Raw genomic sequence first — 17,741 nt, forward strand, 5'->3', positions numbered from 1 at the left:
AAACTCTGAGACACTGACACAACAAAATCTGATAACATCAAATATGAAATGTCTACTGTTGCTGCTTTAACAGAAAGCATACCATACATGAAGAGCTTACACAAGTAATTGGGTTCACTTAATCATTAATAGCATACCACATATACGACCATTGATGAAAAAATGATAACAGAAGGTTTTTTGCTGAAAAACTAAGAATGATTAGAAGAATAAACTTCCCAGCCACAGATGACACTGCTTTTGTCAGCTTAAAATGCTCTGCATAAATAACTTGAAACATACAGTAGCCAAAACAGTGTTACTCCCTTAGGGATTCATGTCACCGCCAGCAAATACTCTAAAACACTTTTTAAAACAAGGGTCAAATGTATTGTATTTTGAAATATGATCTAACCCTTGGAGCTTGTTGTCAGGATTCCCCTGGTAAACCTAGGGCTGAATTTTAATTTTGGTCATCATTGTAGCAGCTTTTAAAAAGTACCAAAATAACAACTGCTATGATGAGACTGCAATGATGCCAAAAATTAACTATTTCTTCTATGTTTTGTTATTTGGTACTTATTTAAAACCTCTATCTGGATACATGCAATACTAAAAGAGATAGCCTTATTCACGTTAGTCATCTTCACAATCACTTAGTTATTCACTAAATTGCAATTTAATCTCTCTCAGGAATTGAGAATGAGGAAAATAGATGTCCACAAATGGCAGAGCCACAATTTGTTTGCCACATTTTTGCTTTCTGACAGACCATAAACCAAAGTCTGTACAAAGAAAATGTTTTATCTAAAAAAGAAACATAAGCAGATTCCTTTTCCTTGCCAAAGCAGATGAAAACCTTCACATAAAAGCTTAAAAAAACTCAGTAAGCCCCGATGATCTGCAAAATCATGTTCATGGAGCAGTTACCCTGAAAACCACAAAGATCACATGGCATGGATTTCCGTTTTGACACATTTTGTCTGCATGCAAAGCAAGGTATGGTTTTACAAGTCTGTAACTCTTGTCGGTTATGCTGATTAGGTATCCACCATTCCCCCCAAAATGACTTTCAGAAGACTAATAAAAAAAAACAGCAATGACAATTATATTTTGGAAGACAGACGTAAAAGTAGTCAATATCCTGTATTTTCAGTCAGTAGAGAGACGGACAATAAACAACTTCAGACGCTTGTAACAACACTTGGGACGTTGCCAAGGGGGCACAAACAGGTAAGATTTGTACTCCTCCAGAAAAGTTAACTAGCGTAATCTACTACGCTACATTAATAATAATAATAATAATAATAATAATAATAATAATAATAATAATAATAATAAAATAGAAAAACCCAGAAATTGTCAAATTATAGGAGAAAACTATTAGTTTTTTTAATTGTACAAATGTTGTATAAAATTTTACTTTTTTTACCCATCTTTGATAATAGCAAGTTCGTCTAATTTGTTAAAGATTCAGGCCCTGCTTATGATATGATTGTTTATATTTGTATTAAATACACTTGTTTTCCATCCCAGTTACTTCCTCTTATGCTTAGTGAACATGTTGGTTATATAAGACATAACAAAGAAGTAGAGATGTCTGCATAAATATTCAACACATTTCAGAGTACTGTATCTTCTTTTACACTGTAAAGCCAAAAGCGAAAGTGAAAAAACATAAATCTTATTCAAAAGAATACTTTATAGTTTTTTTTACTGATTGTTTGATAACATACATTTAATTTTGATATACTAAAATAAACTTTACAATGTAAAATATTTAATATTAAGAAATGTTTAAGTTTTATTAATTTTGTTTTTTTTTCATGAAAAATTTATAAAAATGCTTCAGCTTGTCAAAGCGTGCATTAGAAATATATAGATGTACTTTATTTTGCGCTGTTATAATTTCCTTAAAGCTTCCAAAGTATAAATAAACCCTGTGGTCATTTAACGTGTATCTTTTTATTGCTAACAGTAGCACATTAACAGGCAGGCCGTGTGTTAACCTGCACCACTCCAGTTAAACTGGGCACCTAATTAAACTGGTTTCCTTTCAGCTGACTCGATGTCAATCAAACTCACTGGTGGATTACACTGACTCTCCAAGGTAAATAAAAAACTTTTCCTTTCTATGGATGCAGATATCAGTTTATGACATGTATTGAACTAATGTTAACTCTAAAAACAAGTGGGATGCGAAGAGTTGGGGAGCATTTCTTTAACCTATAGCTCATTTGTGTTTCTTTTTGTTTCACAGGACAGTCATTATTTTAGAAAAACAAGACAATGAAACGTTTGGATTTGAAATTCAGGTAAGGACATTTCCTGACAAACTGATAAATCATATTGATTCTTCCTGTTGTAGGCCTACTTCTGACAGTACAACATTATTATTATTATTATTATTATTATTATTATTATTATTATTATTATTATTATTATTATTATTAGTCGTAGTAGTTGTAGTAGGAGTAGTACCATTAATAATAATTTCACAGAAGTGAGATTCTGTTATAATATCATTTTTCTTTCTGCAGACATATGGTTTGCAATATCAGAACAGCAACTCTCTGGAGATGTGTACCTTCATTTGTAAAGTTCATGAAGACAGCCCAGCTGAGGCTGCAGGGTTGACAACTGGTAACTAACCCATTTACACTTCCTCTTCCACCTTGGCCTTGTGTTGCTTTTCTCATGCACTCTGCTGCCCACAAAAGCTGTTTCAGAAAGCAGCCTCTGTAGCCACGGCTCACTCTCTCCCCCTCTGTTCGGTAGGTGACATTATAGTAAGCATCAATGGCATCAGATCGGAAGGGTTCTCTCACCAGCACACTGTGGACCTGATAAAAGCTTCTAGTAACTGTTTAAGGTAAGTATCCCTTAAAAAAAAAAATCCATCTCAGTGGGTAAAACAATGAAATACAAAAACATTTGCTCCATCCATACAGAATGGCCTGCTTTCTAAATTGTCAGCAATACCCGTGTCTTAGTTATGGTCCAATTTTACCCTGTAGCACCATACATTTGGTCTAATATTAAAACAAATGACCACCTTGTATGATTAGACGGTTATGAAGATGCAAATTAGAACATAACACTGTGCACTATGATCATGTAGTGCAAAGTTTCACTTTTAGTGGGTCACAGGCTCTGTTTGCTGTTCATTGCCAATGTGTGTCTCCTCATCTGTGGCTCCTGTTTACAGCCAGTGTGCTTGTGTGCCATTTTCAGGTTGGAGACCATTAATGGAACAGCTGTCAAAAGGATTGAACTTGAAGCCAAGCTGCACTTCTTACAGGTATCTGCCTTTTATTTAACTTTTGATTTTGTTAAATCTTGAAATGACCCATCCAAAAAGAACATTATTACATTTTATTTAGTAATACAGTATGGTTTATTCATGTTTTTTTTTGTCTTTCTTGTACGGTACTTGCTTTAGGCAAGACTTGTAGAAACTTTAGCTTAGAAGAAAAAAGCTTGTTCAGAGCTGTGTATTTTGTTTTTATTTACCTGTATAATTTGTGGCATTATCTGGTTTTGAGCTTGTCTGGAAAGTCCTTAGTGCCAGCATGAACAGCTTTTCTCATTTCATTAAAATCATGTGACAATATGAACTTTCAACTCTGCCAGCCCAAACTATTTACTTTGCTTAGATTTAGACAGAACATGGATGGGGCTGGCTGAGGGGAGTATATTATCACATGATTAGGAAGGAATGTGAAAGTTTGATCGGTCCAGACAGTTAGAGTGGGATTCTCCATACAAGCTCACAGCAAGTTTAAAACCAGGTAAAGGCAGATTTAAAGAAAAATGATATTGGAGCAACAAAACCTAGAGCCAAGGTAACATCTTAAAATAATAGGGGAGAGAAAAAGGCAACTAAAATGACATTTGAAACGTCTTACTCTTTTAATAAACTAAAGCTTTTGGATCGTTAAAGAAATGCACAAGAAGATGCTGAAAGTTTATCATGAGGTCAGTACATTTAGAAAATGATTAACTCGTCTAACCTTTTGCACACAGAAAACCTTACGTGAGAAATGGGTGGAGTTCCAAAAATTGCTGTTACAAGAACAACGCCTTTCTCAGGGTAAGGTATATTTCTTCTGTGAACCCACAGAACACATCCTGTCACATCAGTATGACTTGTGTACGAAAAGTGCTAATGCATGCATATAAGTAAAGCAAAGAAAATAGGTGACATGTATTCTGAGAAGGATAGAATTCTATGTGTTATGACTAACTGGAAGCTCCTCTCACTCTGAACTTGCTATGTACAGTCTTGAGAAAACTTTGCAGCAGAACGTTGGTATAAGTAAATGAGAAGTGTGCTCCTTTGAGCTTTATAATTTAATGTCTTTTTTTCTCCTTTTTTTTTTTTATAATTGCCACTGTTAACCAAACCCATTTTGCAGCTCCCACAGCTTCTGTTTACTATTATAAGAGTAACCTCAATATGATTCAATTACACAATAAGAAATTATTTTTAGGTCTGCCTAAAATAAAATTAAAAAAAACTCCTTACTTGACTATTTACTAAGTATGTATTGCTTAGCAGTGATATGGCTTAAATGAGCCTCTCGTACTGCTGCAGCTTTCTTAGCTCATGGGTCTATTCCAGTGCATTATTAGTGGTCCAACCAAAATAATTTAACTGATGACTAATGAATCCGAATGTTTAAAAGAAACAATTTTAAACAATTAAAAGTTAAATTATCTAAAAAACAAAAATACTTTGATGTTTATGAGAAAAAGCAGGAAAACCATTTCTGCTCTCTAGTTTTACGTAGAGTTTAACAAAAGCTTTTGCTCTTGGAATTAAAAAAATAAAAAATAAAAAATAATAATAATTAGCAGAAGCTAAAGTTCTTTGGCCAGGAACAACTAATTGCTGCCTTAGGATATCAACTTGTTAATCCTTGTGGTTTTGTTTGAGCATTGAATTTTAACAGTTAAACATCAACCCACGTTGCTTCTTTATACACCTAAAGGAAGACTCCAACTAATTTGCTTTATCGACTTTGTAGGAAACCTAAATGGATGTAATCCCCAAGATGCACTGGATTCCCTTTCATCTCCCACACCGAGCATTGGTGCTGGCAGTGCTACATTCTCCCCGGCTCTGCGATTCAAGCACAGGTTTTCAAGTAACAGCAGCTGTAAGAGCCAGCTAAGTGTCATGACAGACGACAGTGATGACCAGCAATATGTGTTTGAGGACTTGGCGGCAAGCCCCTGCAGGCAAGCAAGCGTGGATGATGAATGCTTTTTTCCCAGGGACAGTAATGCAATGGGGGTGAAGGCTTCAGTGACCAGAACCAGAAGCGTTAGCCTGGCAAGCAGTAACAGCGAATCTGGATCACCTTCATGGGACATGCCGGGTAATGTAGGTTTGTTTGGGACTCTTCCAAGGAAAACGAAACGAGGAAGTGTCAGGAAACGTCTTTTGAAGTTCATCCCAGGTTTGAACCTCTCAGTGGAGGAGGAAGAAACCCATTAATGTTACAGTAACTTTTTTTTAAAGTGCAACAGTAGAAGCACATGAAGCATTAGGGACAAGAGCATTAAAAGGAGACATTTGTTTAATATGTGTATGTCCTGTTATTAAAAAAAAGCATCTGATTGAAATACTTTAGGAATGAAAAGGAAAGCAAATATTTCTGCTTTAAAGGCTTGGCTGTCTGAACTTGCAAAAACAATAGAAATACCTTGAGTTAACCAACGTTGCCGCTGTGGAGCCTGATAGGATGTCCCTAACTATGCATTTAAACTGAGTAAAAGAGTCAGGAAACTACTTTTTTAATGCATTAAAACCTGTTTCTACTACAAAAACATTTTGCTACTTAAACTTTGGAGCATTTTGAATGAAAGTTGTATGAATTCCTAAAATGCATTTGATTCATGACACGTGATCATTTGTCTTCTGATGTATGGGTCTTAAAGACTGAAGAACAGCATTGTCTGGGAGCTTGCAATACAAGTTATGTGTAGTTTAATCTGACAGGTGAATGAGATTATCTAGATTATGTAAAACAGTTTCAGTGTTGTATCCAATGTTGTGGTCTCTGGGACAATACAAGTTGAATGGAAGGGCACACACTTAGAGAGTAATGTAGTCAGATGTCAGCCAGTGTGATCAGATAATACCATTCACACAGGAAGGGAGGGGTAACTGAAACGTAGCAACTCTCCATTAATAGACTAGCACATCAGAAACATCATATTTTAAGTAAAGCATGCTTTTATTACCACAAGGATCTTATCTAGTTTAACATTTGTGCTGCTAATATTTGTATTCTGTACTGTATGCCTCTTTCTTGTGCTGTTAAACATTGCTGACAGATTACATAACTGCACCTAAAACATTTTATAAGCAGGAAAATGGCTGTGTATTTCTAATTGCTTCTCTAACAGCTGGTAACTAAAAACAGAAGCCTTTAAGAAGTTCTACATTAAGGGAGACATTACATTTCTGTAGTTTGTATGTTAAAAAAAGCTGCAATTGCAAAATATCTGCATTTTGTAATAAACAGGTAGTTATGCTGTAAACTACATAGCCAAGTGTGTAAATACTGTGATTTTATAGTTTAGTAAAGTTACCTGAAATTCCCATTTTAATGGGCAACATTGACTGACATACAGTTTTATAGTTTTAGAATGAAAAACAGCATCTTGACTGCTTTAATGACTGTGACCGCAAAAATGTGAACAAAGTCCTGAATCTGATCAAAAACAGGATGTGGGTGTTTAAAAAGGTGCATACAGAGTTTCATAGTTTTTTTTTTTTTTTTTTCCGAAACCAAGTCGTGTCTTTAACTGTTTTTAAATGCATATTTTATAATGTAAACCATCGTCTAGTATGTATAGTTGTGCCCAAGGCATTCATCTGTAAAATAGTAAATGTTTCTGAATTGTTCTATGCATTTTTTAAAATTTTATTTCAGCTACCACACATAATTATGATGTAGACAATTATGTACATTTTACAGAAAAAAATCTGGTTGTGCAAACTTTAAGCACGTGGTAAACTGTTGCCAGGGCCGACATTAAAAAATTGGTAACACTTTATGCAACTAACATTAATTACATTATAATTACACTATGATATTACATGAGGAATTGCAGATAATTAATAGTAGTATTACAACATGTAAATAGTGTAAATGTGTTTTGTTTATTCTGAGGTCATCTCTTCTGCATTGACATTTGTTTTCAATGTCAAGTTATAGCTCCTGAGTGTAGGACAAGGCCAGAGTATTGTGAAAACAGCAGTGCAGTGTTTTTGGTAAGAGGATATCAACTGTGAATTAGAAAATGAGTCAGATGTGAAACAAAATCAGTCATCTGCCCTGAAATGCTTGTAATCATTCAGGAAATCTGAAACAGTTAATATTTACATCTGTGCAGTTTTTCTTTGCAAGGCTTACCGGCACATCACTTTGCATTGCTGATGAAATGAATAAGCATGTACCAAGAAAATGTAGCCGTAAGTATTTTTCAAATACTTATCTATACAGTCAGCACTCACATATCCGACCCTATAACATTTTGACTAAAGTGATGGTTAAATGCGTGTGAATCATATCTGATTATTTTATTTTGGCCCGTTCCAACCCTTGTCCATTTTTCAGGGAACACAAAAAAGATGCAATGTCAAAATATATAGCTGAAAGGACAGTGTTTTAAAATAGTAGGCTTCCATTTAGATGTACTGTAATTGGTTTTGTTGGTACAGTACTATATTTTCAACAGAATAATTATTTTAATTCAGAATATAATTCTGAAAATATCACTTGCAAACAGAGACAACTGTTGACACGTGGACTGTAATACAGTACATACGTATTGTAGCAATATGTAAAATTCCCCATTAATGACCCAACAGCAAAATTAAATAAAAATGTTACCCATGCACAGAACTGCATAAAATGTAAAAGGCAAAGCAATTTAGCAAGCAATATATTATATATATATATATATATATATATATATATATATATATATATATAAATGACTGTCCAGAATTAAACAGTCCATAGTATGTATTCAAAATTGCAGAATATAGTTCTCGATAAGGCCCTAATGTCACAGTTCACTAGCAAAGGAAAATGCACAAAAGCAATTAAAGATCACAGATAAAAATTAAAAAAATACACAGTATCTAAAACTGTGTAATGATTAACTGATTTACATTACAGGAGCTGGTCTCCTTAGCTTTGTTGTTGATGTGAGAAAAAAGAAAAAAAAAAACCTGCAGGTGTCTGACGGATAATCAAATAAATTTTAACACTGAGTGCTGACTATTAAACTTTTCAGCTTTTAACAGTAGGATTTTTTAAACAGACCCTTTCTGTTCATAACAAGTGGCAGTACTTTTTGGAATAGAAGAGCATCTTTACTGGGTGAGCACATCTCAAGCACTGTGTATGCTAATACAAAGCACAAGGCTTAACCTCCAGAAGATCTTAAGGATGTTTATGAACAAGAGCAGGCCATTTGGCCCATTTAAGCTCGGCTGGTTCCTCGTAGCTGATTGATCTCATAACTTTGTCAAGTTGGGTCTTAAATGACCCAAGTGCTTCTTCTTTGTTCCAGCCTTAACAGATGTAGTTATTTCATACTTCATTCTTTTAAACCCTGGATTAAGCCTGGTTGCTCTTCTTCTGACAATTTCCCTTTGCAGAATACAGGACTAAACCTGATCACACTGGAGCGATTCAAACCAAACAATACAGAACATCTATTATTTCCCTGTTCTCTGATGAACATTCAGTCTAACTTTTTGAGGTTTTAATTAAGTGATTAGTGAATGTAAACACACATTTTGATGCTTCTGCTAGTTTAGTGGTGTGCTCAGGGGGGTCTCCTTCTGTGCCAGGAAGTGTTATTGAATTACCCCAGAAAATAGAGAAAGTATTCAGTATGAATAAACATGACCAGAACTCTTGCAAATAAGACCATCGTCTATTTTATAGGATGTAAAGGCAATTACTTGTAAGAATATCTGTCTGTGCAGTGTCAAGCCTCTCGATAACTTCCAGGCTGCAACTGAGGTAATGGCGTGATGTGAGGTGACTACTGTGTAGTACTGTTGCAGATATTACAGAAAAGCAGCTGTATCATTGATAAAACGTATGTAGAAAATATAGAGACTGTGACACAAAAATAAAATAAACAAAAGTAATAAGACTAAAATGAAAAAGGAATTTACTATTGATATATTATCTATATTATATATTATTATATATATATATATATATATATATTATATTTGCAAAATATAGAATGCAAATAGCTTCGACAATAAAAACAAACTTCTGCTGTATCTGAAGGATCACTATAAATACAGCCTCATTTTAAGTCAAAACCACATTTGTATCAACCGTTCTAAACTAGACAGAAACAGTACCAGCAGTTTCCATTGCTTTACACAACATTGTACACAACAGAACGCAAAGCAGAATGTGTGGGTGTGAAGCTGTTTTTCCTTTTAAGAGCTCTATGAGCAGAAAATGTAAGACTAAAAGCTCAATGGGAAGTGCTTGTTTTGCAGGAATGGAATGTCATTGCCTCATTAACTTTTCACAGTGCAGTAGCCCCTGCTGCTAGGAGACAAGAAAGAACAGTCATTTGGGTATTTCAACAGACAGACTGTAATGCCTGAACTTCTGAAATAACTAAGCTTAATCAGATAAAGTACATATTTGACCAGCAAGAAACAAAAAAATATCCCTGATGTTCTTACTATTGAGACTAAAAGCTTTTCACTTATTTTATTTGATCCTGTTAAGACTTTTTTTCAGAGAAAGTTTCATTACAGTAAATACAATAATGAAATAAAAACATCGTATCTATAGGGTGTCTATAGTATCTATACTTTAATGATGTCTGCATTATTTGGTAATTGGTTTTATAGCACTATTTTCGTCCAACATGGTAGGCATCCAGATTGCATATTCATCCAACATTTTAGGCAGCCAAATAAAGGATATTACTGTTGCCAGTTTTGTATGTTAAAAAAAAACTAAACAAAAAAAACCCACTGGATTTGATCAGAATTGTATGTTAACCAATGTCTTTGAGCACTAAATAACTATGAAAAACAATAACCAATTAAATAGTTTCAGTATCTTATATTAAAAAAATAAATAACATTAGTAAAACTAAAATAAACTATTAACACATGATCATATTTAATATTAGTTACGATGTCTGCTGTGGTTAAGTTGTGAGTGGTCTGCAGCCTTTCCTAGGCCTGTATATCGGTTTGCAGTGTTGAAAAAGTTTTTAAAAAATGTGCTAAGACAAGCAATGCTAATGGTACCGTAGCTATAGAAGGAAATGAATCTGTCAAATTTTATTGTTATCTTACCATCAAAATACAGTACTCAAATGTTTGCATTAGCTGCATTTTGCATTTCTGCTATTAGCTTCTGCTACTATTTCACCTATTCTGTTACTATCATGTATTATGGACTTTCCACTGTATTTAATGTACTATTTCATGTATTGTATTATGCACGTTCCACTGTATTTAGTGTCCTATTTCACGTTTTATGCTACTATCATGTATTATGTACTTTCCACTGTATTTAATGTTTTATGCATTGTTTTTTTTATTTTTACTGTATATCATGTATTATGCATTTCTCTGTATTTGATGTATTATGGATTTTCTTGTATTTACTACATCTTGTAAAGCACTTTGTGATGGTGTTCCTCTATGAAAGGCGCTATATAAAATAAAGATTGATTGATTGATTGATATTAATCTAATGTGGAAATTCAAAATAGTGCTGGTGATCCTATTGAGAAAAAACCCCCCCAAAAAAACCCAGTTTCTTTCTACACAGTTAATATTTGTCTGCAAATGATTCCTGTTCTGTAATTGATTTCTGCTTTATAGTTTCTACATTTTACAGAATCGAATCTGGACCCTTTCCTGTCATGACAAATCCGGACTGATGTCAGTATACTCTCCGAGATGGAAAAAAAAGCTGGAGAATGTATGTGGTGGTTTGTCCCAGAGGGTCATGGGCTGTGAAACTGTACAAGGTTCAGACAGAGCTCTGTCTCATTGTGTAAAAACAACAAGGAGCTGAAACGAATGGAAACAAATGAATACACATCTGATAAGATCTGTGACCCGCGGGAACTGTAATGCAACAACACTGTAAAAATGTTCAGTCCATCAGTTGTTTAAGAGGTTTAAAATAATGTATTTTCTCTAGAGAATAATTTTTTTTTTTTTTACTGATGCAAAAGAATGTGTTTCTATCACTAATGAATTCACTTTGGCACACTGAAAAATAATCGACTTTGAATTAAAACGTACGTTGCTAAACAAATGACAAGATTCATATTTGATGCAAGATTAGCCCAAACAGAGGGGAAGCGAGGGGAAACTTGGAATGAAAACAGTATCCCATAGCACTGTGACTACAGGACTGTAGATGAACACCCTAGTCACTTCCTTCACTAGAGGTGTCTAACAGGGGTCTGGAGGGTATCAGAAAGCCCCTGATACAATTCTCACAAACAGGCTCCTGTCTCTACTCATTTCAACTCTCCCAAACTCTTCAGGTTTGTAAAGCACTTCCTTCAGTGTAATACTACAATGTAAAACCACAAGACCACACACAAGTACAGTTTACATAAAAAAAATATTCTTCAAGCATCACGACAGGATGTTCACTCTTATATGCAGAGCATGAATAATATTTAAAGAAAACATGGAATAGTGGTGGGAAACTTCTTAGTATTTAGAACATTATTTTGCATTATTTGTATGTATTTATAAAATATGTTCTATAATACCTTATGAATTAATTATCTTGCTTCAATCAACCATCTAAAACATGTTAATAAACTACTTGTACATGATATTGTATATCTACATTGCAGCAGATATATAAATAATAAAAATAAATTATATTATTACTTCATAGCTATGACATGTAAAGATAGTTACAGTTCCAGACAGTCACAAGTAACTGTAAAGATCTATGGTAAATCAGTTCAGTGGTTCTCAGTCCATTCCAAGCAAGGACCTTCTTCCAAACAGGTCCATCATTATTTAATTTGTTTAGCACTGTAATACTTTTCTGAAACAGCTTCTCTACAAAAAAAAGGAAAATTAAGCAGCATTTTAATAAAATTACACTAACTTTCTGTTTTTTTTTTTTTCAATGAGGCGCATGGAATGATCAAATGATCAATTTCTTCAGGACACTTGAGTCACTCAAATGTATTTTAATCATATGTTCAATAACACATCTTATTCAGATTAATTAGCTTGCATTATAAGAGATCAACGGTGAAGGTTGTCATTGATAGATGTTTATAGTCACATAATAACAGGTTCCTTTAGTATTGTGTTTTCTTAGTGATAGATCTATGAGTAAAATGTAAAGTAGTAATAAATACGGTTTGAGGAGAAAATAAATAACAAATAATTCAGAAAATATATACTGTGTAATAATTAGCAGATATTGTGTTTGGTATACTAACTTACATAGGCCTAAACCTGATCACCCATAACATTAAACACTCTCTGGTGAATGTCTAGTTGAGGTAGAGTGTTGATGCTATGGGGAACACAATGATGCAATATGTACATATTACATGATTAATTGACCAGGAGGAGCGCATAATTCTGGCAATGCATTGTGTGGTGATATGACTTAAGCCGTATTCTGTGCTTATATGCTACATCAGCTAGAGAAAACACAGCATCAATGGATACTTCATGCCAGCCCTGTACATTAGAGGCCTGTGGCAGGGTGGAAGTCCTGACTGTGTAATGTGGATGGGTGTGGGTGGGTGTGTGTGTGTGTATGGGGGGGGGGTTATTGGGTGGCAATGTGGGAATGTGGCTGGAGCCATAATACAGGTGTATAAAAAGGGTGATCTCGGGTGTTAGAATTAATGATGCTGTGCTGTGCAGCATTGTTTTGTGTGATCTTTTATTTTGTTATTAAAATGTGCATGAGCGCTTAAACTGCAGCTTTTTGGTCTCTGAGTCTCATTGTACACACTACCCGGTCACAAAAGCATGTTTCTTTTGAATAATAGGTGAAAATGTGATCTGTTTATTAAAAAAAAAAATTCTTCAAATAGTAATGTGCTGTTTTAAATAGTTCTGGCTAAAATAGAGGTGAATAGTGGGCACAAAGGTGTGATGAATCACACTTACAGCACACATGGCATGGCACGTGCAGAAATATATTGGGTACGCCACGGACAGAGGTGATCAGCTTATGCGACTTTACTCAAACATGACCAGTTAATCTCTTTTGGAATGTTAATCTTCCAACAAAAAAGGTTAAGAGTGAAGGGGGTCACTCAGGAAAGATTAAAAAATTAGGACAATCACTTCTCTTGTTGAGGCCAGTGGACAAAGGGCCATTTATTGTTACACAGAAAACCACTGCCAAACATGCTTAAAGAATTATATCGCACACCAACACAAAAGCCTGACTGCCTCGCATTATTTGTTTATTAAAATGCAAGATGTTGCCTTCCCTTATTATGCAACTGCATAATTGTAACCAATTAAGTGAGTTTTGATTGGACAACTGGATGAAAGCAGGGTAGAGAAACATTTACTGAGCCTTCTACCAATCAGTCCTCAGCATAAGATTGATTTGAAACAAAAAGCACTTCATATTTGAAATTCATTCAGTATAAAATATAAAGAGACCAACATATATATATATTTTTTTTTCTTCAAAAACCGTCTGGGAACTGTTAAAGGAAATGGCAGCAGAAGCAACCAACATAGCCAACGCAACTGTGCCGGAAGGGAACACAGTTACAGAATTCCACTCACAAGTGGTTGAAATCATAGGTGGAATGGGGGATGCAATCAAGGTTGTTCAACCTGAAAATGCAGAAGTGGACATCAATACAACCCTTTCTGATGCTGCTACAACTGATGCAAATGTTATTTCACCCATTTCTGATGCTGAAATTAGTGAACCTGCAATGCTTTCTGATGTTAATTCACCAGAGTCTGATTCTGATAAAAGTACGTCTGCATCTGATGCCAATCATACTGAACCCAAGTCTAATGCTGAAATAACTGAACATATATATGATGAACCTAAATCTGATGCGAGTCCACCAGACGCTGAAGTTACAGAACATGCCACTGATGTTGAAACAAATCAATCTTATGCTCAGGGAAATAAACCTGAAGCTGAAGTTACTGAGCCTGTTTCTAATGCTGACCTATTTCCATCCAAACCTAAACTGACAGATAGTTCTGATACTGATGTTGCTGCATCTGCACTGGATCCTGAGGCTATTGCACCTGTTTGCAAAGCTGATGTAAATTCCCTGGTTTTGGATGCTGAAATAATTACACTAGCTTCTGATGCTGGAATTCTTGCACCTGTTTCTGTTGATGATGAACAAGAGCAGAACACTGAAACTGAAACTGCTCCTTCTGAATCTCAACCACAGATAGTGGTTGAGGAAAATAGAAAAGAAGGTAAGGAACCACCACAGTTTCATTAACTGCTAGAGAAACATTTTACCATACCAATTTTATTTAAATAGTCTGCACACGTATCTCAGGACCCTTAACAAAAATATAGAGCATTTTCAAACTATTCACCGAGTTTCATGCCTGCTTTGTCACTGTGTTTCAAGCTCCCGTCTCAAAGCAAGAGAAAACAGCTGCAGTATTGGAGGACACTTCTATTCCTGAGCCCCTGCCTTCAGAAACACACGAGAAGAAGCAGGAGGAAGGTAAGAAACTGTCCTTCTTTAGTAGGGAATATCATTTCTTAACATGGGGGAATTGGATTTGTCCTCATATTTTGTTTAGAATAATGAAGTAATAAAATGTTATATACTATAAATGTTTATTCAATGTTAAGACTTAATCTTAATGAATAGTTTTCTTCTGGTGCTAAAAGTTATGAGGTGCTGGACTGCAAAATGGTTCTCTAATCTTTAATTTGATTTTCCAAGCTGTCGAGTCCATTGTAAATATATAGGCTTATTAATAAATCAGATTTGATTTACATGACACAACATTTTCTACTAACTGAGCAAGTCTGGAGGCATGTGCTTTGTATAATTTATATGCCACAAATTGGGATGTTTTCAATCAACCAGGAAGGTTGTTTGAAAATGTCTTTCGCTGTTACCGTAGTTACAGTACGTGGGCTTGCTTTCCAGACATTACAGTTGTGCCAAACATCGGGCATCTTGAATGTTTTCCTGTAGACTGGATAGCATGAGATTCAAGATGGAGGTGTTTGAAAGGTAGATAATGAAAAGGGTTGAGTTAGAAGTTGTGCATCGTAGGAATCCCATATCATTGCAGCAGCGGTTTGAATCAAACACTGCTCTGTTGTTGGCTTTGGACAAGGGCATTACATAAGACGTCAAGAAAAATTGTCACACAACAGTTAAAGTCTCTCTATTGTACTATCAAAATGCCTTTTAACTTTTCAGTAAACAGGAATTATAAAAAAAATAAAAAATGCAGGATTCAATAACAAAAGGTGCTCTGTTCTATGGATATGGCTTTCCACGATAGCACTTATATATTGAACAGTTAACGTTAAGTGAATTAAAATATTTGAGCACTGTTCTGTATGAAAAGGCCAGTTTGTCCACCTTTATTCTGCACTCTGTATGTATTCCCAAGCTAACTGTGCCTTTGAAATACAGAGCATGTGGAGGAAGCCATCCCTGAGCCAGTGAAAGAAGTGAGCCAGGTTAACGAGGATGAGGAGGCAATGGCTGCAGAGAAACCTCCAGAGGCCGACGGCGCTGGCTGGGAGGAGGCCATGGGAGAACAAACGGAGGACTTCTGTCAAGAGGAATTTTTGGAGGGGAGTCAAGATAACAATGACGAGGTGGTCTCTTGGGATGGAACAAAGCATGAAAATGGCTCTCAGGATTCTCAGTCTACTAGTCCGATCCCTGGTTCCAAGTCTTGTGGAGAAATATCAGGGGCAGGGAAGAAGCCATGCATCAACAAACACAGCTCTTCGAAGTACAATACCGTGTCCTATCGCAAAATCAGAAGAGGAAACACCAAGCAAAGAATTGATGAGTTCAAGTCAATGATGCATGCATGAACTAACACATACTTTGATATCTTATTACTAGCTGTTGTTAGCTGGGATATGCAAACTTGACAAAGCATGCTACTACTCATGCTGTATGTTATAATGTTGAGTTTACATGTAGAAGCTAATATATTGTATTTTATTTACACAATTACTCATCTTTTTGATTGAATCCTTCAAATACATGTGCCAAAATAATAATAATAAAAAAAACAGTTGGTCCTATTCACAAAGTTTTTAAGATACCTTTGTTCAATCTGCATCTTTTTTTATTATGAATACAACATATTATAGTTCGATATTCATGAACCTGTTCTTGAATGTTGTAAAGCACAAGTGATAAATCATGTTAACATTTGTGAATGGGACCCATTGTAACAAAAACCCTACGAGATTTTGCTGTGATAACCGGGAATATGAACTGGTAAGGGAGGCATCACTTGTCTTGCAGCAGTACAGTAGTTCTATTTGTTTAGCAAAGGGAGGTGAAAATAAACATTTATGCAACATTGATTCTATAAAGTTTTCTATTTGTATTAATTGGCAACAGTAAAACTGGTATATCACCTGTGCCTCACTGAGTAACATCCCTGATATAACAAAGGGGCAGCTGAGTAGATCAATAGCCTTCATATCCTTTTATCTTAGTAAAATTAATAATGTAATAGAATTTAGTAACCAGACGCTTTTGAAGTTTGATTTGTATTGAACTGCAAGAATAGTATTCTCTTATGTATACCAACACATGCTGTGGCTTATCTAGCTAACATAGAATGCTAGATTTTGCTACTGGCACTGAACAAATCATGGACGAAACAGAGATGTATTTTAATAAGAAGATGATTAATTATAGACATGTTGGAGTTTGAACTTCTAACAAAATTTGGTAGACATCATCTTAGCCTAGCCTTGTATCCTGCTTTTGTATATAAATATCACCAGCTTAATTATAGAACATGAATATGAACAAAAGAGCAAACACAAATGAATAACACAAAGCAGTAATAAAGGCATCAATTTATTATCTTATGAACACTACAAACATATGGTAAAATACACTCAACGCAGGAGACACACAGAATCTTGTTCTGTCACTGACCTGATTTACGTCATCTGACGATGGTCATTATGCACGATATATTTAAGAATATATTTAAGTCAATAGTGACCTCTGGTGGTAAAAGGAAGATATACATAAATACAGATATAAATCAAGTCCAAAGGGCATCGTCAGCCTGAAAAAAAAAAAAAAAAAAAAAAAGATTCATAGAACCTAATTTCCCTGAACAATGAATAATGTAAAACCATAACAAATGAGTACACCTCTGCAAAATCAATAAGCTTAACACATAACACCATACTGTTAAAAATATCAAAAACATTTACACTGTAACACTGTATACGATGTAAGGAAAAAAAAACACAGCATTTTTTTTTTTTAAATAGAATTCAGTAAATAAAAACCTTTATTGGCATTGTTTTTGTTTAATAAAAATTCAGTTTTATTATTATTATTATTATTATTATTATTATTATTATTATTATTATTATTATTATTATTATTATTATATAGATAATATTATATAAAAGTTGTACAAATGTTTATTGAAATAAAAGAGTATTGAAATTGGAGTTTGGGGTGTACATGAATCAATATAAAAAAACTTT

At 34.6% G+C, this 17,741-nt stretch overlaps 2 protein-coding genes across 2 annotated transcripts; both read left to right on the forward strand.

The window, feature by feature from the left end:
- The first annotated feature begins 486 nt into the window (after positions 1-486).
- On the forward strand, positions 487-6,534 carry LOC121321581 (cytohesin-interacting protein-like). The gene is made up of 8 exons (XM_041260585.1): positions 487-1,212; positions 2,040-2,089; positions 2,240-2,294; positions 2,520-2,622; positions 2,758-2,851; positions 3,214-3,280; positions 4,006-4,072; positions 5,010-6,534. The coding sequence occupies exons 1-8, from the start codon at positions 1,045-1,047 to the stop codon at positions 5,480-5,482; spliced, it is 1,077 nt and encodes a 358-aa protein (XP_041116519.1). The 5' UTR covers positions 487-1,044; the 3' UTR covers positions 5,483-6,534.
- A 7,025-nt stretch (positions 6,535-13,559) lies between these two features.
- LOC121321615 (zinc finger protein jing homolog) lies at positions 13,560-17,503 on the forward strand. Its single transcript, XM_041260621.1, has 3 exons — positions 13,560-14,476; positions 14,638-14,736; positions 15,670-17,503. Exons 1-3 carry the CDS (start codon positions 13,741-13,743, stop codon positions 16,080-16,082), a joined length of 1,248 nt encoding a protein of 415 aa, XP_041116555.1. The 5' UTR covers positions 13,560-13,740; the 3' UTR covers positions 16,083-17,503.
- Positions 17,504-17,741: the final 238 nt, after the last annotated feature.

This window comes from Polyodon spathula, chromosome 10 (genome assembly GCF_017654505.1).
Source record: "Polyodon spathula isolate WHYD16114869_AA chromosome 10, ASM1765450v1, whole genome shotgun sequence".
Taxonomy (NCBI): Eukaryota; Metazoa; Chordata; class Actinopteri; order Acipenseriformes; family Polyodontidae; genus Polyodon; species Polyodon spathula.